The 22,819-nt window shown below is 38.0% G+C and overlaps 1 protein-coding gene across 1 annotated transcript in view; it reads right to left on the bottom strand.

Moving 5' to 3' along the window:
• Positions 1 to 22,819, bottom strand: part of macrod2 (mono-ADP ribosylhydrolase 2) — a 608,769-nt gene that overhangs the window by 15,293 nt on the left and 570,657 nt on the right. The window contains exons 12-15 of the mRNA XM_047351869.1: positions 14,278 to 14,316; positions 13,836 to 13,877; positions 11,610 to 11,753; positions 11,362 to 11,427 (exon numbers count right to left, since the gene is read on the bottom strand). Coding sequence (XP_047207825.1) covers positions 11,362 to 11,427; positions 11,610 to 11,753; positions 13,836 to 13,877; positions 14,278 to 14,316 — 291 coding nt within the window. The remainder of the gene's footprint in view (positions 1 to 11,361; positions 11,428 to 11,609; positions 11,754 to 13,835; positions 13,878 to 14,277; positions 14,317 to 22,819) is intronic.

Here is a 22,819-nt window from a genome sequence, read left to right on the forward strand (position 1 = left end):
AGCAGAATAGACAACTGTGTCCCTTGCAGCCTGTTAGATGCAGCCCTGTCTCTTTGAAGCTGGATTTTGGGCCAGAGGTGACCGGCGTAATGGACGTATACACATTGTTGGTCTAGTCTCAGCAGCAAAGAGGACCAGAGTCCAGCGTTTCTCATCAAAAAAGCCACATCACAAGATGGGGATGGAAGTACATCTGTAATAATACATGAATTGCATGGCAAACAAATTAAGTAGCAAACAAAACAGCCATAATTTTACTCTTACATCACTGTCAGTCACTGCTGGCAGTTACTGAATAGTCGCTATAGCAACAAAAAGCCTGCTGCATGCATATTTATGACTATAGTTTTACCTAACAAAAAAAGTGGCTGTGCTGCTTGGAGGTTTTCTTTTGCATTTGGCTCACGTTCTTTTTTTTTTTAGCTGCAGCATAAATGTAACCTGTTGATTAGTATGTAACTGTAGTATGTACTCTCATTAACTCAACATAATGGCATTTTCCTCAGTCAATGCACATATAGTAACATATTATGACATGACTTTAAATATACCATGGAGGCATTAACAGTTACTTAAATCACTTGAATTTTCATTCAAAATGTTATTTTCAATTATTAGTTAACATTTGCATGAATTACCAGTGGATCTCAAGCAATTAGAATATTATTAATAATTTATAATTTATTTCATAATGTTATTAAACTGAAACTCGTAAATAGATTTGACACAAACAGATGTATTTTAAGCGATTCCTTCTGATAATTTTGATGATTACTCAACAAAATCTCTGTGATGTCTAGGTCAGACAAGTATACTGGTCAGCACACATTGGTACTTTTGGAATTTCTTTTGCTTGTGCTACTTTCTCTACAACACGTTTTCCTTCTACTAAACCTTCCATTAATATGCTTGGATACAGCACCCAAGTGAACAACCTTTTTTGAGACTTACCATCCTTGTGGAGGCTATAAATAACCATAATTGTGTTGGATATAACATAACATTTCTGTAGTAAAATCCTGTTTTTAAAGTTGATTTTATGGGAAATAAGAATTTCCTGAGAAACTGATTGTGAACTGTGAGCTATCATAATCGAACAGATCAGAGACACACACAATATTGAATAATTTCACTCTGTTTAATGAATCTTTTAAATATTAGTAACCTTTTGTAGTTTTTCATTTTTTATAAGCAATGTTTTGAATGACAATTTGAACAAAAATCAGTTTTTCTTGTTAACACTACGCCAGCATAATTGCTGCATGATCCACTATTGCATTTTTTGCGACAATATTTGAAAATGATCAAACTCTCCCAAATCAAGATGTACCATTCATTTTGTGTACCATTATGTACATCTGCAGAACAAACAGGAGACAGGATCAGTTTGCGTGATCTGAAGTTATCAACGCAGTTTAAAAGAAGCCACTAAATGGAGTGTAAGACAGAGGGGAAAGGCCAAGTGCAATTCAGCAATAAAAGCTGCTTAATAGGGATAATGATAAGACTGTGGGTATCCACTCATGGCACTCAGGCACAGTGCTTCAGCTGAGCTGCAACTGCTGCAGCTACCATTACTTAACTTTCAAGGTCTGTGTAAAAAGCAAAGGCCAATGTCTTTAAGCCAGTGGCAGCCAGCCCCCTCAAGAGCCACATAGTGTTATAGTATAAGGTTTTATGCCAAATGTTAATTGTGCGCTGACAAGTCACTACAGGAAAGCGTTAATTTCCCCCCAGAATCAGATTTACATCCCCAGCACCCCATCGTTCACAAAGTGCTCAGACAAAAGGCCACAAAACAACCAATTAAGTAAACCCTGAAATCCTTTTTTGCTTCTGCAGATGAGGAAACATAAATGCTGAGCACATTTCACCAACAAATCCTGGGCCAAACATACCAATGAGTTTGAAAGGAATAATTATTCATGCTGGTTAAAAGTAGGAAAAACATTTCAATTGGATTTACTATGGATTACTTCAAAATGTTACTTTGCTCTTAATGCATTAACAGCATAGAGGAAATAGAAAGGCTCACTGTATCATCATTGTTTGTTCAAACTGCCTGTGGCAACCCTGCAGAGGAAGAGCTCACGGTGCTATTACGCTCAAACTGATCCTCTGAGGAAGCTGAATACCTAAAATCAATAATATGATACAACAAAAAGGAAGAAACCAATTCCCAAGACAGTTATTACCAATTCCCAAGACAGTTATTAAAAGGAGGTTTTTGCACCTCCACTGTAAAGTATTTTTGTTTGTGGATCTTAGATGGTAGAGAGCTTTGTGTGCACATGGGAGCGTACCCTATTGCACTTGTAGAGGCAGCTGGATTTCCTGTTTGAAGCTTTTCACACAGTCAGCTCTAAGTGGTTGTGGCACAGTAACACTGCTGAAAAACATAGATGTTAGGGACCCACTTAAAGCATTTTTTAAATGATTGTTGCTGAAGTCCCTGACTAAACTCAGCTCCTAATACCTGGTGTAGCTGTGCAGTCAACTGTTTTATGTTATGTGCTGAGGGTGTAGCTGTGGCTTGCACAGCTGTATTAAAAGGTCTTACAAATTATGTTGTTGATCTTAAAAAATTGTGGTTTTCCCTAACTCTGATATTTCTGATTGCAAAAGATTTGACAACATTCAAAGCAAAGCACTAAGTTTACAAAGGATAACTTTTCTGCAAGTTGTGTCAAGTTAAAAGTCCAATTATCACAACAGAGTATGCTAGTGCTAGTGGGCAATTCGGAGAACTGCTCAACATGAAAACATCAACAGCATGAGACGTAGACATAGGGTTATTGAAGACTGCCTGTACATATAACTGTCTTTTGATACAAAAGGCTGTAATGCATAAACTGATATGTAGAGAAAATGCTGTTGATCTAAAGAAAAATTAAGAAGTGTTAAAACATTGGTGAATGAGTTTCCACTAATGTAATGTAGCATATCATTTTACTGCACTTTTAGGCATATACACCCAATGGCCAGTTTATCAGGTACACTTGTTTAATATTTAGTAAACAATAATAGTGAATCAGTCAATCAAATGGCTGCAAAACAACATATTTTAGATTTGATGAAGATGGCCTGCTGAAGTTCAAACTGAGCATCAGAATGCAAAAGAAAGGGGATTTAACTGACTTGGATGGGTGTTGGTGCCAGATGGTCTTGTCTGAGTATTTCAGAACATGACGCAACCATCAGGTTTACTGGAAATTATTCAAAAAAGGGAAAAATATCCAGTGCATGGCAGTTGTATGAACAAAAAATTTCTTGTTGATGCCAGAAAAGGTATACAAACTGCTTGGAGATGATATCAAGGCAAAGACCCTTTTATACCCACTTTTTACAACCAAGCGATGCAAAATGTCATCTTCTTTAAACACATAACAACCCTGAGGAAGATGGGCAACAGCAGCAGAATACCAAACCAGGTGCCAGTTGTCAGCTAAGAACAGAACACGGAGGCTACAATTCACACAGTCTCAGCAAAATTGGGTAATAGCAGTTTGGAAAAACATTTACTGTTTTGATTGATGAAGTTTTGATTTTAGCTGCAATATTCAGGTCATAGGAATAATAAAAGAGGGAACTATTAGCTGAATAGGCAGATGCAAAACCTTACATGACTCCTAAAAGATATCCTAAATATTGCATGTATAACCCTGGCTGCTAGAACAGTGGAAAGCATAGAGATTGGATATATATTTACTCCATTATAAAGATGTCTAAGTGTGAATAAATTAGGACTCAATAGACAGTGATAATGAAGTTACATTTATAAAACGTCTTGTGGTGTTCATCTAAAATCTGGTATTCCAGTACTTTTACCTTTCAATTCTTTTTGACTATGAACTTTAATGATTAGGAACTCTTTGAGCCTGGCTTGCACTTGACCATTATCCTACAGCAAATGTTCTTACAGCAGCATTAAAGAATCTGCTTTCATCTCATAGAGAACCTGCACCAGGGAGCAGCTTGATCAAAGGTAGGAGGAACATGGAGTGCTCAGATCTCCAAGATTAGATGGCAAACACTGAGGAAAATCTCTGCAACATCCCTGCGGTTTTTGTCAGTTTTCTTGCTGAAAGACAAATTAAACTGACCAGCAGTCTAATATACCATCAACAAGGAATCATGATGTTTCAAATGTAGATGTTTTACATTTGAAACATCCTAAAAAGAACCATGAGCTATAAGGATATGATTTTACATAATCAAATTTGTGTGCAGCCATCGAGTCCTACCTTTGAAACTAAGACGAATGCTATCAATTTCCCCAAGAGAATCGCACTGCATGAAGGAAAAACAATATCTGCTCACTACTCATATTTATTTATTCCTAGCTTTAGGCGGTCTCATTTTAATTTATGGGTGTTGCACTGAGATCAGTGAAGCGGCTGCCCACTCTTGTAAGTCACCAGAATGAGGCAAACACAATAACAATGTAGCTCCTATTTTCATTTTAAAGTATGCCATGAATATTCATACAAAACAACTGCCTGGATTCTGATTCAATTTTGGGAGCCTTAATAATATCCTAACTATCAAGTATAGAATCTCACAGCATGTGCAAAGAGATACATTATCCCCATGGTGCAAATAGCAGAGAATGCAAGAAGGATTTAAAATATCAAATGTCCCTTCCTCCTCCTACATATTTTTACTTCTCAGTCATTCTAGACACAAATACGGGGATCTATTTGATATTAACAATTTTGCTTTTGTGACATACAGAATGACTAAATGCTTGGAATTAACTGGATATTTATTTGATAAAAAAATTGCTAAGTAAACAACAGATGGCATGGTTTCGTAATAAGAGCTGATGAAACATCAGTAAATGACCTGAACAGAATCCTACACTTTTCTTTCTTAATATGCAGGAGCGTGTGCAAAATTAGCAGATTATTACATTAACACATACTGATGATAGCAGTGAAAATGAACAAAACATAAACGTGTCGTATTTATCTTTGTTATTTAGTGTGACTGAGTTGGGACTGAGATATTTAGCTGTGATACATACTGAGCTGCGTGAAAAAAGCAGGGTGTCGGCACACAATGCTGACGACGATGGATAGAAATGTGCAAATTCAAAAGGTGAGGAGGTTACAGCCACGAGCTGCAAGCTGGTTTGCAGGGATTTTATATGATAGACCAACGCAAAGTGGTGCATAATTGTGAAGTAAAAATACAATGATACATGATTTTCAAATATTTTGACAATTAAAATAATACACACTTTAAAAAAAAAAAAAGTGTGTCGTGCATTTCTACTCAGCCCTCCTTGCTCTGATAAAAATCCAGAGCAACCAACTACCTTTATAAGTCAACAAATCTCTCAGTGTAAATACAGCTATTCTGGGAAGGCCTCAAAGCAAAACAATAATGAACAAAAAACACTGTGAATGAGCACAGCAGAAGGCTCAGGGATAATGTAGGGAGGTTTGAAAGAGGTTATGAAACAACATCCCAAGATTTGAACATCATACTGAGAACTGTTCAATCTATCGTGTAAAAACGAAAAGAGTAAGGACCAGTGGCAAACACACAAAATATGGTCTCTGAACAAAACTGACATGTCATGCAGGGGTCCATTAATCAGCCAAGAGGACCATGGTTACTGTGGAGGAGCTGCAGAGATCCACAGCTCAGGTAGGAGATTATCTTGTCAGCACAATTATTAGTCATGCACACCACCGATCTGGCCTTAATGGAAGAGGAGTAAAAAAAAAAAACCTGAACACACCATCACCATGGTGGTGGCAGCATCATGCTGTAGGGATGCTTTTGTTCACCAGGGGCAGAAAATCATATCAGAGTTTATAGGAAGATGAATGGAGCTAAATATAGGCCAGTCCTAGAAGAAAACCTGTTAGAGGCTGCGAAAGACATTAGACTGGGGAGAAGGTTGACCATCCAGCAAGACAACAGCCCTAACCATACAGCCAGAGCTTTAATGTACGGAAATATTGTACTATTTTTCAAGATTTAACAGAAGGAAAAGTCCCTTATATTTAGATACAGAACAACTATTTTTAAACTTGGATGTCCTGATGCATTTCTGGAAATGAAAAACAATGTGATCAATCAGCTTGCTACTCTGGTGGTGAAGAAACTCCATCCTTTGAAAATATGTGTATATATGTTGACATAAAAAGTTATCCCATAATCAACAGGTTTTAAATTTAGGAATACAGAAGTTCAGTTGACAAAAAACAATCTTGCACATTCTGTGAACAAAAAACCTCGGAAACAACTTTAGTGGTTTGACAGAAATTAAGTTAGAAATCAGCTCCAAGGTGCTGCTAATCAAATGCACCTAATTAACTAATCATGAGAAGAAATGTAGATCTCATTAAAAAGCACATGCTCAGGCAGTTTGCTGCTCTGGAGCATTCAGGTTTGTTTCAGGGCAAAGCCTGGGAGGACTGATATCAACAACAACGACAAAGCTAAGTGTTTCAGCAGGTTTATCTCAAGGTCAGACTGTGCAATCCTCTGAAAAAATTACAACAGCTCACGCTCTACAGGGCTCTCCTGTGTTAAATTTTAATCGTTCATGATAGTAAAATTAGAAGGCTTGAATGGCTTGTTTGCAAAGGTTGCCTGGAGGAAGCATTTTGTGTCAACTTACTTTTAAGCATCAAATACAGGACCAAAAAAGTAAGAAATTCAGTTTTCAAGACAAAGTAATAATGATGTCTATAAAACACCACAATGTGCCAGCACAGCTGGTCAAAAGCAACAAAAAAGACATTTAAGAAATGTAATGGCCTCATAGCTCCATGTGACATGAGTCAAGTTTTCACATGCCATCAAAACCGCCTTGTTTTCAACCAACTTCAGCCACTCTGCCTCTGCATTTTGGCTTCAACCCTCCACGTGCACGACTGGTTATGATGTCCAGATGAAATTTAGTCCTCTGAGGTTATCATCTGTAGCATCTGTGACAAATGTGACACATGTGACAGTTTATATAACTCATTCATGTCTCTGTATAAACATTGATCTGATAATAATCATCTTTATTGGTCATTGTACATGTAAGAGTTAGCAGATGTTTTGGGAAGTGTCAGAAGCTTTATGCAGCACCAAAACAAATGTGAATTGTTCTTTGGCAACCTATGAAGAGCAGCAGCAACGTTGCCGTGTTATTATTCTATAGCACATTCCTTAAGCTTTAATGTGTGAGTATTACATTATCATTAAAGTGTGTCAGCAACCCAGCGTGTTCCCGGGGACATGTGACATCAAGTGTCCAAACACACAGTCCACAGGAACAATGGAATTCTGAACAGGCTGCTTTTATTTTGAAAGACTGACTTTTATTTTAACACTGCCTTCTGGTTGTGGTAGTTATTTAAACAGGTTCTGCGCAGGTAAACAGAGAGTGAGCTGAGTTACCAAAAGAAATGTCAGCTCCCGCTAAAAAGATATTTTTTTATGTTAACTATAAAGTTCTGTAAAGTGTTATGGGTCACATTTTATTGTTCAGTTGCAATATCTACTATTGCCAGGAGACAATAAAAAGTAACTCTCTAGTTCTATTTATTTATTAGTATTAGTAAAAATTCACATTGTTTCCAAAATGGCTTGTCTGGAGAGCTAAGACCAAAGTGTCTTCTACCGCCCTAAAACAAATCCAATCTCCAAAATGTAATAGCAGTTTATACTAATGCTAGTGCAACAGTTGATTATTTACCAAGAAGTTGATAATTAGCAAGGAGACAGTCTTCCTGTCATTCTTAAAATAGAACATGTAAAGCGTTTCCAGTCAAAGTAAATACCTAAAGAGGCTTTTAGACCAAAAGCCAGCAGATTAGGAATGTCTACCTCTCCCATGGAGGTGCGTGCAGCTTGGTGAAGCCTGTGCTGCATGGTTACAGTTGAAATTTTCTTGAACTCTAACCCAGTTGTGCATTGACACATACTCTTGCAGCAGAAAGTAGCCGATCAGCTCTTTTACATGCCCCACGCTTCTCTCATCCCGTCTCATCACAACATCCCTTGATGTTTGTCTTCTAATCTGTCTTACTATAGCAGGGGCAGTTCTACCGTAGCTTTTAACGAGTAACAAATGGATCGTCATAGCTAACACCACTACAGCTTTGCAAATTAAATATAGCAAAAAAAATAAAAATATCAAGTAGCAGTACCAATGGGCAGCTCTGCTGTGGGAAAACAGGGTTCAGCATCCATTTCCAGTGTAAATAATTATTGTCTTCTGAGTTTATAAAATCCAATAAAATTGTGGGGACCCTTTTAAAGTTTGTGAAATAGATTTCTGATTGGAGTTGTTTAAGGATGGTAGAAGTTTGGTTTGGTCTAGGCCCACCTCGCACTAGCTGTTAGCACCAGCCTCCGGCACCAACTAATCTAGATTTATTCTACATGAAGACATTTAAGTTATCTACAGCGGTTAAGATAGTAAACTGTTTATATCCCTTTTAAAGCAATTGTTTAGGTTGGAGGGCTGATGTTTTGGGTGTTTATTAGAGCATTTAACTGAGTTAAATCTTTCAATGTCCTTACACCAAAGTATTCAAAGGCTCAGATGCTATTTGCTCCCCCAACATTATACCCCACTACCTCAAACTCCACAATCCCCAGACCAGAGAGTGCAGGACAAATTTACTCTTGTTCAGAATCATTTTGTTGGCATGAAAGTGTAATTAATTACTAATGATCATTCATAACCTGAATGATGTTGGTAATGTCAAATGCTGCTTGATTTTTTATTTCCCCCTGCCACTGTGAAGCACTTTATTACTGCTTTCGAAAAGCGAGATTTAACTTTCACAGCCATGTGTAGGCAGCGGGATTACAGTTATTATTTTTAATAAAAAGCATTGGCTCTAGAAACATTTGGTCTTACTTTATGAAAACCTGGTTGTGCATGGTTTGGCTGCTCTCTATTGAGCTCCATAAGCATTAATATCTGAAACAGTTTAGGCAGCAGCCTGGCCAAGGCCCCTACTTTTCTATACAAAATGCAATGTGCCTCCAATCAGAACTGACACTACTGTTTACTGCCTGACAGTCCTGCCAACCAGTACATAGCTCATGGTATGCAAGACAGTGAAATATAGTGGCAGGCTCAGTCAAGACAGTGAACAGGCTGGAGTGACGCTTTTTGGGGAAGCAAAGTCTGTAGTGTGGGTAGAATATATTCTGCTGGCTTTTCATAGAGGATAGAGAAGGCTATCTCAGCTCCATCAGGACCGCTAACTCTTTCCCCAAATTAATTGAATGTCAGTCAAAGGGAAAGTGAAACGGAGGTGAGAAAGTGACTCAAACCTTTGTATTGGAGCAGTGGTGGAAGATGGGCTGCTGGGGTTTGAAATTCAACCCTTATTGCTCAGGAGAATACAATTAAGAAGTGAGGAGCCACCAAAAATTGGAGGCAATTAAAGACGGATGTGTGGGCAGGAACATAAACCTTGACTAAGAGGAGATGCTCATACACCAGCACAAGTTTTCAGGAGCCTGAATAAATAAACACTGGCTGCAAAGACACTTTTGTTAAAAGACCTTTTCTGATCCAAAATACTTGATATTTTTCTGAATCTCTTTCTCAATAACAACTTTGACCTCCCTACTTTATGGGATTCAGTTCTGAGTCAATATTGCACAGTAATGGCACAAAATTACCACCCCAGTCAGGTTTAATACACACTGTTGGGGTTTGTGGCAAAGACAAATAACCTCTGTTAGACTTTGGCTACACCCACAACACAATTCATGGAATTTGTTGTCAAAAGACATTAAACATGATGCTTCTTTTAAAAATGTTCTTAACCCAGGTCACTCTTTATGCTAATGTGTTGCAAAAATATTTTGTTCTCAAGACCAACAATACCTGCAGAAAGGAAAACAAACACACAAGCTGTCTATTAAGTTGTTTCTTAACAATGTTGCTATACTGGACTAGTAAAATAATACTATTGTCATTACCTTGCATGCACACATAGGTTTATGATACTAAGTCAGGATAGGTAAGACAAAACTTGCAGATTAATCACTTAACTAAACATTAATACAAGCAATTATTTCTTTAATAACAGAAAAAAGCATAAAAAGAAAAAGTATTTGTCATCTTGCGGATCTTTCCATTTTATTTTTACTTATGATCATCAATTAAATTTCAATATGATTTGAAGACAACCTGCCCAAGGAAATGCAAAATACAGTCTTCAAATTATGAGTTTTCTTTTTAAGGGAGAAAAGCTATTTAAACCACCTGGCCCAATGTGAAAATATAATCACCAACAATGATCTAAAGAAATTCAACAACAAATTAGAAACATAGTCAGTGACGTCTGTAGGTCTATAAAGGGTCACGAAGCTGCTTGTAAGGCTTTGGGACTCCAGCAAAACACAGTGAGAGCCATTATTTACAAATCAAGAAAACAAGGAACAGTGGTGAACCTCACTAGGAGGGGCTGGCTGACCAAAACTACTCCGAGAATGACAATTCATCCAAAAGGTCACAAAAGAATCCAGAGCAACATCTAAGTTGCTGCCGGCTTCACTTCCCTCAGTTAAGTCAGCCATAGTTCAAGATTCAATAACAAGAAAGAGACTGGGCAAAAATGGCTTCCAAGTTCCAGGACAAAAACCACTGCTGACCAAAAATAACTCAAAGTCCGGTCTAATTATTGATACCTATTAATATTAATTAATAACTGATGGAACCATAAGTTCTGCTCTCAATTCTGCAAAGACAGGTGGGCCAAAATGCCTTGATGTGGAAGAGAAGAATACTTTAGAGCGGACTTTAGAGAGACTGTACGAAGAGGAATAATCATACTTCCCTCTCTGTATGCCTAAACCCGATGAAATGGTACAGAAGCGCTCTTCCACAGCTGCGGTGCCCATATTCTTTTGTTGAAAGCAATCATTTCTTAAAGACTAAATGAGCACAAATGAAATTTGTTTCTGTGTGACAATATTATATTAAAATGGACATGAGTTTATTTCAAGATCTTTTACACATCTTTACGTAGATCAGTGTGAAAAGCACTGTTTAAATTATTAGCGCAATTTGTTCATTTGCTGCCTCTAGCATTTCCACCATTGTGGCTCCCTAAAATTTGTTTTGCAACCTCAGGCTCCCAGGTGTGTTTTGTACCTCCTGTAGCAAGTGACATCATATAGGTGGTGGAATCGATGGAGACTGATTTCAAAGAAAATGTAGTGAAGCTTACAGCAGAAACAAAAGTGACCATTGTAATGCAATACAACAGTGAACAGATAGATCAGATTGGAAATGAAAATCACATCAATAAAAAGTAATTCATTTAAACTGTCAGTCAGTTTATATAAGATGAGATCAAATAAAACAAAATCAGATCTTACCTTCCCCCTCCATGGAGGTCTTTGTTGGGTCGTTATCTTCCTCTGCGGCAGGTTGCACTTGCGCTGCTGGAAATAGAAAATATGTTGTCTAATTTGTTACATGTGTATGACATCAGATCAGGCCTTCACAGAACAGCTTAACCATCTATTTGCTTTGGTAGATAATTTGTTTTGTGTCCTGAGAAAATAAACTGAAAGAAATTTCTGTAATTTATTCTGCTGTCCCAAAGCTGCTGTTAGAAATATACCTTTGTTATCCTCATCTTTGCCGGGGTCCATTTCTTTATTGTCGTCTTCCTTGTCAGCAGCAGCCAATACCTTGTCTTCATCAGGCTTTTCGTGTTCATCGTCATTCTGTTCTGGCTCCAATTCCATATTAGTTGATGGTTCATCTAGAGGAAAAATAAATACAAATAAAAAATAACTAAAAGGAAGAGAGTTTTGAATGATTAACTTGAGCATTTGAGAGTCAAAACTTTCCCATGAAATCTTTCAACATGTGGCAGAAACATAAGTTCATACTCCATTACTGCTGACAGGAATCTCTGTGAAAGATTGCAGAGCAACAGTTTGCTCATTTTTGGTTTAAATGGAGGCTGACTGGAGAAATACGGGCTCCAGGATTAGATGTTTTAACTTTCTCACATCAATTGTTGTAATATAGGTGCCAGTAGTATAGTGCATATGGTTACATTTAGATAGTATTAATAATTAAGATCAAAGTAATAGAATGTGGAGAAAAAGCACAATCTATGTATGTGCAAAATGTACTGACACCCCTAGGACTTTTCTTTTACAGTGTGTGCATTTGTATTTTGCCTTATATACTAAATAAAATCTAATTCAACCAGTTGCCTTCAGAAATCACTGAATTAGTACAAGAAGTAAATCCAGCTGTTCTATGAAGGCATCAGAGGTTTGTTGGATAGGCACAACTGAAACAGGGTGGGCAAGGCAGCACTACTCAGAGAAGCCACCAAGAGGTACATAATAACTCTGGAGGGGCTGCAGAAATCCACATCTCAGGTGGAGGAATCTGTTGACAAGACAACTATTTGTCGTACACTCTAGAAATCTGGTCTTGATGGACGAGTGACGAGAAAAATGGCATTGCTGAAAGAAATTCATGAGAGGTTCTGTCTTCAGTTTGCCAAAAGAAGAAGGTGTTCTGGTCAGATAAGACCAAAAAGTTTACTTTTCAGGCTACGTTACGATGCTATGTGTGGTAGGAAATTCTACACATCATTCCGAACACACTGGTTGATGGCCTCATGCTGAGGATACTTTACTTGAGCAGGGACAGAGAGGCTGTTCAGATTTAATGGAAAGATGAACGAAGCTAAACACAGGGTAAGAAACCCGTTAGAGGCAGCAAAGGGTTTGAAACGGGGAAAGTGGCTCACCTGGTAACCAGAAAACGAACCTAAACATACTGCCAGAGGTACATTGGAAAGGTGTTAGAATGGCGCAGTCAAAGTCCAGACCAAAATCCTCTTGAGACTTACCCTAAGTGTCTTGCAGTTGCGATTACAAAGACATCTGGTTCTACTAGGTATTGACTGTAGGTTAAATACATATGCAGGTCACACTTTTCAGATTTTTATTTTTATATCACAACTATGGAGCGTTTTGTTTTGGTCTTTTAATTAAATTACAAGAAAATACAAAACAATTGTGGCTGCAGTGAGGCTAAAAGGTTGAACAAGTTTAAAGGGTATCATTACCTTTTTGTACAGCACTGTATAGAGCAATTTCAGTTAAATTATCCTGCTGGTATTTTTTTTGCTCTTAAGTTCCTGTTTGTTTCTCATGAGAAGGTAATTACACATCCCAGATATTGGATGGCATCCCAAGACAGCATTTGCTAGAACGTGCTCATAGAATGCCTCCAAAATTCATGCAGAGAGAGGCTCTATCTGTCAAATCACTGTCAATGGCATGGGATTTGAATAAAACAAAAACAGAAGAGAGATGAGGCACCGCTCGCTGCCAGTATGCAAATGCAGAATCTTAATTATATACCAGCAGCACAGAGGATATTCAAAAAAGAGAAACGGTTCTGGCTCAAAGTTAATGGTTGCCAATGTGCCAAAAGAAAATGCACAGATATACTTATATACTCGCCTATACACTTCACTTACAGCTTTTGGTGTTTGTGCAACAAATCACATCTGAGCTTTGAGATGTTCTACACTGATGTATTTGAAGATTTGCATTATAATCGGACTGCTATTTCTCTATTCTAACCTAACTGTCCATGCAATAGCTTTATACATAAAGCTAGTGAAAAACCGAAGCAGAAAGCCATATGCCAGTAAACTTGTATAATTTCAGCTTCCAAAAGAGGTATGAAGCAGTACAACATGCTACATTAGGATGTGATGGTTAGTGAGGTGGAAATCTTTACTCAAGATTATCACATCTAATCAAACTCACTATTTTCCTGGAGATTGGACTCAAAAATGGTACGTTACCTGTAGGTTGGCTTGCCATGTCTACATCTTCATTTCCTGCTTCTACAAAACAGAAAAAGAATTCAAATGAGAGGAAAACATTCAGGTTTGGTGCTAAAGCCGAGAGTTGAAATGACTTGGCTTTCCATATCACCTCAAAAAGCCTTTCTCATTCCAACTCTTTGTACAGCTTTGTCTTTGTAATGCAGTATGAGAGCAATGTAACCACAAAGACACGCATAAATTAAGAGACAAAAAAAGGACAGAGAAAGAATGTCACTTCTTAAGCCATACATAATTGAGGGATTTCTTTGTTCCAAGCGTGTGTGATAAGAGAAGTTTTTTTTTTGACTGAGCAGAGACGAATATAAAAATTTAATTTTTGATGACAAATGACATCAAGAAGCATATGTGGAGCAGAGAGCTTGAGAATATGTTTTAATGGTCCATGGAGCTGCATTACCATCGTCATTCCCCTTTTCGTCACCAGCTTCCTTGTTACCTACAAAACAAGGGGAAGTAACTGTCAGACAAAGACGTGCATTAATGTGAAAAATGCAAGCTATTCGTATCGAGAAAACAAAGCAACGAGTCACACTAATCATCAGTGTTCATCTTCTCTCTGCAAAAGACTCATTTTAATAGAGCTGACAAAGCTTTTCACCCAAAAAAAATTGGTTGTATCAGTCCGGGGTGAGGGCGGAAAATCCATGTCATTGTTTGGGGGGGACAATAAACAGAGACATTTCTCAAGAGCAATTATATGTTGTGGTCGTGGTGGGGCGGAGGGGGCGCCAACGGAAAAAAATGCACATCACCAGAAGGTAATTATTAACATCTGGATCAGAATTGGCAAATATCCAATCAAATAATTCAGCCATAGTCAAAAATAGTTTAGACACTTATGTGCTTTTCCTTTTTTTTTTTTTTAGCTCTTTTTCTCTCTCTGCTATCATCTCTCCATTTCCTCTTCAGTCTCAGCTGTTACACACATCACGCGGTGCTCAACCGCTCAGCCCCTTCCCCTTCTTTTCTTGAAAACTTATTGCTTAGAGGGTTAAATATTATAGAAATATTTGTAATCATCAAAAAAGCTCAGATCTGTCCAAATAAATTTGTTTTAATTGTTTTACATGACATTACATGGCAGTCTGTAACAAGATTCAAACGAAGTAATGCGGTGAATAAGATTCAAAATGTTAATGTGTTTTATTCTATTGGGAAGTGGAAGTAAAACAAATGTGTTACTTGTCTTCTGTTTTAAGAAGCTGCTAACTGGAGGTCAGTTATGTGAGCTTCAAAAGAGCTCCTCTGCTCTGCAGATGGCACTGCTGTTGGTAAAATGAACCAAACCATTGTACCAGCATTAGTGGGGGGCAAAATATATAACTACTAAGCAGGGCTGCACAATTATGGGAATTTTTAACCTGGAAACATTTCATGAGGATTAATGGTAATTCATGATACTAAACAGAGAATTTAAGATATTGAATGTTGGCCCCTAACAGGGATTTTAAATCAAGTTGAGAGAAATATATTTTAGCAGATTCTCTCAATCTAATTTGACTGAGCTTGAGTTATTTTGTAAAAACGAATGGGCAAAAACTTCAGCAACTAGATGTTTAATGCTGGTAGAGACATCCCTCCAAAAACTGAAAAGCTACAATTACCCCAAAAGTATTGATTCAGGAGAGCTGAATACATATATACACAACACACTCTTCAGATTTATTTTTATTTTTTTCAGAAAAAATATTTAAACCTATGCATCATGACCTGTCCATGTCACAATCAACCTTGTGTTGGTCTATCAGATAAATTCTCAATTAAACACATTAAACTTTTAGGTTGTAATGTGACTAAATGTGAAATTAAAAGAAATGAATACTTTTGCATGACACTGTATGCTATTAGGCCTTTATAAATAATATAAAGCTGTATAGTTAATGGATCATGTTACAAGTTTTACGACTCAGTTTATAACACTTGATTTAGACTTAGATGCATAGTTTACATGCATATAAATCATCACCACTCTCAAAGTCAGGAGAGACATCTCCGTCTCCCTATGTTTAACACCTTTTAACAATACGCCAGCATAAAAGGTAAAATACGCATATACATTTTTACAAGACATCAATGCACCATCATATTTGATACTCTCATCCTCCTTGTCCCTCCTTACTTGCTCTCGCACTTTCCCATTTACACACGCACATAAACCAGTGACATTTGGGACAAATTGAGTAAATGAAAGCCATGACACCAATAAGAGAACATGCTTCACAATGGCTATTGTGCGGCTTCTATAATTGGTTTTTTAACAAGCTGCAGCGAGAGGCCATTTTTTCATATCTATGCAATTTTGCAACGCATTCAGAACAATAAAAATGCCAGCATCTATTAAATGGGGGAAAAGGCCAGTCCTACCAGTGCCACATGTTTGTCCCAAGTACCTCAGTCCATCATGCACAATGCCGGTGACACACAGATGGCAGCGCTTTGTATCAGTCATGATTGGCATTTTGAGCAGGTAACCACAGACAGGGGGCTGAAAAGAATACTTCAGGAACTGTATGAGAAGAATCCTTTCCAAGCCTCGACACCATCCTAAACCTTTCCTCTGTGTTGAAAAAAGATATTCATGGCTTTCTAAAGTGATCTTTATTAACCATATATGAAATACAACAAGGTACCAGAAGTAATTTCCTCCATGTTATTTGATCATTTGTGTTTGGCTTATTGAATGGAACAATATTCTATCTGTGATAAAGGATGCAAAGGGACAGATTGTGGCCACACACACACACACATACACACACACACACACACAGCTCCATACAAAAAAGATTCTCTGTTGGGTTGATGTGATTTATTATGGCTCCAAGTTCACATCAATTAGAACTCTGTCTACTCACAAAATGAAAACCCACCAGACCTGCACACGAAGGATGATGGTTAACCCGAACGCTCCAAACAGCAGGTGGCAGCATTGTCACAGCTTTCTTTGACAAAAGCACAGTATATGATACTGTCACAGCTGTGAATCCCTTTCTGACATACTTCACAGAGAAGGCTCTAGCAAGCACCGCGGCATTACCAGTGTCAACACGTCTGTGAAACCTGCTTTGAGAAATGTAGTAACAAAAAGGCAATTTTAGGCACTCTACTGCACTTATTTGTACAAAACAAAAAGGCTGGAATGTATTCCAGACAAATTTTATTCACTCTGAATGATTTATTTATGTTAACATAAAAGCCAGCAGGATTACAAGGACATTAATAATTTAGATCCTGGTATGCAACATACCTAGTTCGTCTTACTTGTGCGACCACTGAGTAAACAGCAACTGCTGATGCTACTTTCAAGGAAGTCAAAGTGGTATTTAGATTCAGCAATGAAAATAAATATGAATTTCTCGTGAATGGATACAGTGCTGTGGAAAAGTGTTTTCGTCCTTACAGATTTCTTCTGCATTTGGATAGCTTTTTCTCTTAAAGAATCTATCATTTGAAAAATGCATTTTATATGTACTCAGATGATCCTTGTATAATATAAAAATTTATTTAATAATAATCTGAAACATTTGAGTAAGAAAAGACAAGAAATAAAAAACATGTAATAAAAAAACAGTAAGATTAGTCCTTCCAATAAATCAATAGAGGAATTTGTTCACAGCACTGTACACACACTCATCATACCCCATAGCCTTGTCTGTTATTTCTTAAATTAAATTAACTGAAGCAAAAGAGAAAAAAGAGAGAGACCTTAAAAAATTCATCAGCCATGTTAATGGAAGAAAAAGGCTCTGGGATGACCCACAGAGATCATACTGAGACCTGCATGTGAAAGCTGTGTGTGCAAGCAAAGTGCAGGTTCATTTGTAAGCCACGTTTGAAAGGCAGGTACAGTGTAAAAGTTGGCATCCCATAGAGAGGCTGGCTGTCAGTCCACACAGTGTTATTAATCTACATATCTGTCCACACTCGTGCAGGGATGTGCCATCTTTCACCATCATCCCCTCTCTCTCTACTTCAGGTTATTCTCAGCATGTTCCCAATGCCAGGCATTGATTTCTGGCTCCGTTTTCACATTTTACTGTGTCGTGCCCTGTGACATCCACTGATCTCGCTAATTCCAATCTGATATCAGATAATAGACACTGTGAGGTGTTCTCAAAGAGCTTATATTTCACCTTAGACCTCTGTGCCAGCATTTGCCTCTGCGGGTGGCCTACCCATTCCTTCCCCCCACTTTATTTATGTAACTTGCAGCGTGTGCATGCTGTGCTTCCGTTTCATGTGGATTACATCTCAGCACAGCTCATCACACTCACACAAACAGTTGATCTGTGACACTTTTCAAATTTCTTAGATTTTCTGAGGTTTCATACATGAGCTACATACAGATACGTCATCATTGACATAAATCCCCTGATTTATGCCCTTAAAAATTATTTATTTGAACTGTTAACATAGTGAATGATTATACAGCATTTGACTTTCGTTATTTAAAAAAAACAACAACGGGGCGCACAAGATTAAATGTTAACAAATTTCTGTAATCCACACAAAGTCAAAACCATACATTCAGGCTAAAACATAATACAAACCCAATAGTAATTGTTTAAATGTTGTTTTGAATGTTGTAGTTTTTTATCCATCAACATGCTTCTGGTATAATCTTGCCTTATTATTTAGCCACTCTCATTTTAACTGACTGAAGTTAAAACCATTCTAGAAGCTTAATGTTAGCCAGTTTTCCCCATTCCAAAACTCTAATGGGTGTCTGAGATCAATGTTCTGTTTAACATCCCCTTTGTCCAAGTTTCAATCATCTGACACAAATTGTCACCCTCAGTCGAAAGGACATTGATTTGGATGTTCATAACAACCCAGGAACCACCAAGGTTTAAATCTATCACAGACTGAAAAATGCTTGAACGCTGGCCATAGAGAAGAACATTAAAATTCAAAACAGACTGCGATGGTGTTCACCAAAACACAAGCAGCTGTCTCAACCTTGCTGAAGATTGAAGAACTATGCTTGAAATCCAAGTCTGTGCCCAAAAACCAACTGTAAATGGACTCTACAAATTCTAATAAAAAAAAGTGGTCAAATATTTAGCCAGAATTACACCAGCACTGCCACCTTAACGGCCCAGGACACGCTGGAGGGACTATGTCTCTCGGCTGGCCTGGGAACACCTTGGGCTCCCCCCGGAGGAGCTGGAGGAGGTGTCTGGGGAGAGGGACGTCTGGGTGTCTCTGCTGAGTCTGCTGCCCCCGCCACCCGGTCCCGGATAAGCGGAAGACGACGAGTACGAGTACATCAGCAGCTTATCGATGGCTACAAAATCCAGACAGCCAATATTATAAAATAGTCCAGATTTAGATTAACAAAGACATGCTATGCCTTTGTATTTATCCCTCTTTAATCTGACACAGCTGAATAAAATATAAAAAATGTCATTTTAAAATGATTATTTATACCTTTCTCAAAAATAAATGGAATAATCTTTATTGGCATTAAAGCTATCAAACCCTTCTTGCTGCCAAGCTTTTTGCATGTTTCCACTGGCATTTTGACAATTGATCTTTGGTGATGAACTCCAAGGTTTTTAGGATGGAAGGCCTTCTTGCCATCGCCCTAATCTTTAGCTCCCTAAACAGAGTTTTTTTAATGAAATTCTAGTCAGGAATCTGACTGGAGATGTTTAGAATTCTTAATACAGCTGAATTTCAGAGAGTACTGTGTTTTTATTATTACTATTTCTTCCTTTATTCCATAGAGGGTCCAGACGGTTTTGCTTGTATGGTGTAAAAGTAATTACATGTAGCTGTTGTGTATGGAACAGAGACAGCAGAGAAACACTTTAATAACTTGGGGGGTCCTCTAACAATGATTTATTCTTAAAAGGAACAGTATGCCTTAATGGGGGACCCAGTAAAAGGCAAGAGTTGACCCCCTGAGAAGCATGATGGATGAGATACAACCCCAAATCCAATGAAGTTGGCACATTGTGTGAAATGTAAATAAAAACAGAATGCAATAGTCTGCAAATCCTGTTCAAGCTAAATGCAATTGAATACACTACAAAGACAAGATATTTATTGTTCAAACAGAAAACCTGGGACAGGGGTATGTTTACCACTGTGTAAGCATTTAGGAACTGAGGACACTATTTGTTGAAGCTTTGTAGGTGGAATTCCTTCCCAGTCTTGCTTGACGTACAACTTCAGCTGCTCAACACTCCGGGGTCTCCGTTGTCATAGGCCAGTCTAGTACCCGCTATCTATTACACTGAAGCCATGCCGTTGTAACATGCACAGAATGTAGCTTGGTATTAGAGCTGCAAGATGTAGCGTTTGAGCATCGTCATCGCAATGAACATGTGCGCAATAGTCACATTGAAAGTCCTGTGATGTAGGAGACAAATTAACTCAATGTGTACTCATCTAATTTCAAGGGTTCCTGACACACTGCGCACAGCGATACATCAATCCCAATTGGTCTTAATCAGTTTGCCGAACCGCTTCACATGGCGCAAGTCGCTGGTAACATCAAAAATGAGCAATGAACAAGAGAAAATCACCAAAAACGAAGACTTGATGCCAAAAGGAAAGGAACATCAATTATGTAGAATTATTTGGGATACTAGAAGGAAGATATTGACCAAAAGCATGCTCTGTGTCAACAGTGCCTTGCACCTTGCCACATCGAGAGGTACCACAACTAATTTGTTTGACCATTTAGCTCAGAATGTCGACCAAAACAAAAATCTATTTCAGAAGCCTTTGCATGAGAAAGGCTGCAAACGGCAGAAAGAAATGAGATGGTATCACGTTTTGTCTGGCAAAACACATGGTACCAATTTATACTGTTTCCAAAGATGGCTTTAAAAAAATGATCAGTTCGCTTGACAAACGGTATGTTACACCGTCACGCACCTTTTTTTCTCAAGTCGTCAGAGCTGTACGAGAAATGCAAGGCAGAAGTTTAAGCTGTCAGATGTGGAGTATTATGCAGCGACAATGGACTTGACTGTCCACTTGATTCATAAGGAGTTCCAAACTAGAAGTCGCTGTTTGCAAACAGCATATTTCCCGCAGGATCACAGAAGTGAGAATATTGTAATGGGGATGAGAGAAGCGGTGGTTGCTTGGGGCTTAGATGACACACGTCTAGTCTGCATAACAAGAGACAACGCTGCAAACATGGTGAAAGCTGCAGCACAGGATGAGTGGACCAGACTGCAGTGTTTTGATCACAGACGTCATCTTGCAGTTGGTAAGTTATGTCTATACTCTGCTTACTTTCCAACTTTGCCTAATATTTTCTAAAATCATTAGTTTTCTTAAGTTAAATCAGGTTAATGCATTCTAGTTTTAAAAGCAATTACTTAATATGAATTTAATAACACACACTTAGAGGACACATAACTTACATGTGTTATTTGTGTGTGTAATATGTAAAATGTATAAGATTCAAGTTATAATGTGAGAATAAATTAGTGTCATATGTCTAACATGTAAAGAACACAGCATGCAGGAGCCTTACAGTTTATGTTTAAATACCATAGTTTTAGAAGTTATAAAACCTGAACATGTTATTCAAAATATATATAAAATGATTAATGCTTACTTATTTTATTCCACCAGAAAATGCATGCTGTGGGTGTCTGCGAGAGGCTGGTTGGTCACTTCTCTCACAGCTGGCAGGCCAGAAGTGCTCTTAATAAAAGGCCAGAAGGACCTCAATCTACAAACTCATTCTCTCCTATCAGAATGCCAGAAAAGATGGGGCTCTAGACAAGTGATAATCAGTAGGATACTGGAGCAGCAGAAGGCCATAACTCAGGTCCTGTCTGTAGACAAGATGTGCCATTTAATTCCAAATTGGCAAGATATAGACGTCACTGGGCCTCCTGCTGGACTTTATTGATGCATTTTTATGACAAGACTATGTAGATGTTTCCTATGTCAGGCCTGTTCTTCACCTTTTAAACAACTCAATCCTGGTTGTGCAGGATGAAGACACAGATCTAACAAAGAAAGTGAAGGTGAGATGTTGGGCTACCTCAACAAGAAACATGAGCTGCTTGATATAACATCTTGTTTGGACACCAGATTCAAGAAAGAGATCATCATTACAGACAAAAAGTCCCAAGTCACAGCCAGAGTGGAATCAGAGAGGATGGAGATCCAGGAGACACCACACTTCAGCTCTGCGGTTGAACCCAAAGTGGCTGCCACACCCCAGGAAAAGAAAGATAAAAATAGCTTGAGCAGTTTGTTCAAAGAAAAAGTGAGCAGAAAAGTGAGCAGAGCTGCCGAAATGGGTGATTCCTTTCAATCTCTCAAGGATTCTGTGGAGGCAGAGCTTAAACACTACCTGCTGATACCTTCTGTGGAGAAAGAGGAGGATCCACTTACTTGGTGGAAAATACACAAAGTAAACTTTCCATGACTTTCCGCCTCTGCAGTCCTGCAACAAGCTCCCTCTCAGAGAGGCTTTTCAGTACAAGTGGCAAACTTGTCATTGTCACTGTTCCTCTTAAAATCCTGCAGTGGCCAAAAACCTCAAAACTTGAGTGAACTTGGCACAAACCCACGCACACACACAAGTTAACTATATTTCATGAAATTATTTCACAGTTGGGCTTGTGTGATTAAAATGTTCAGATTAATTTAACTGCTCAGTACTCTGTTAAAAAAGAAAGCAAGATTTGCTAAAATGTCCAAGTTTCCCTTTATAAGATTGAAAGACATGTCATGTGTTGTAGTGATTTAAAAGATTAAACTAAATGGCTTAAAGTTAATCTTTAAGTTATAGAACAAGTTCAACTTTATTTTATTTTATTTATTTTACACATTGTTTAAGTTGTATGTTGTAAATCATTAAGGAAACTGGCATAATGCTAATACATTTTATAAAGTTTTGTTTAGTTATTTTTTACTAGATGAAAAAGGGGGCTGTAAATTGCCCAGGAATCTAGAGCTGC

This window comes from Girardinichthys multiradiatus, chromosome 22 (genome assembly GCF_021462225.1).
Source record: "Girardinichthys multiradiatus isolate DD_20200921_A chromosome 22, DD_fGirMul_XY1, whole genome shotgun sequence".
NCBI classification, from domain to species: domain Eukaryota; kingdom Metazoa; phylum Chordata; class Actinopteri; order Cyprinodontiformes; family Goodeidae; genus Girardinichthys; species Girardinichthys multiradiatus.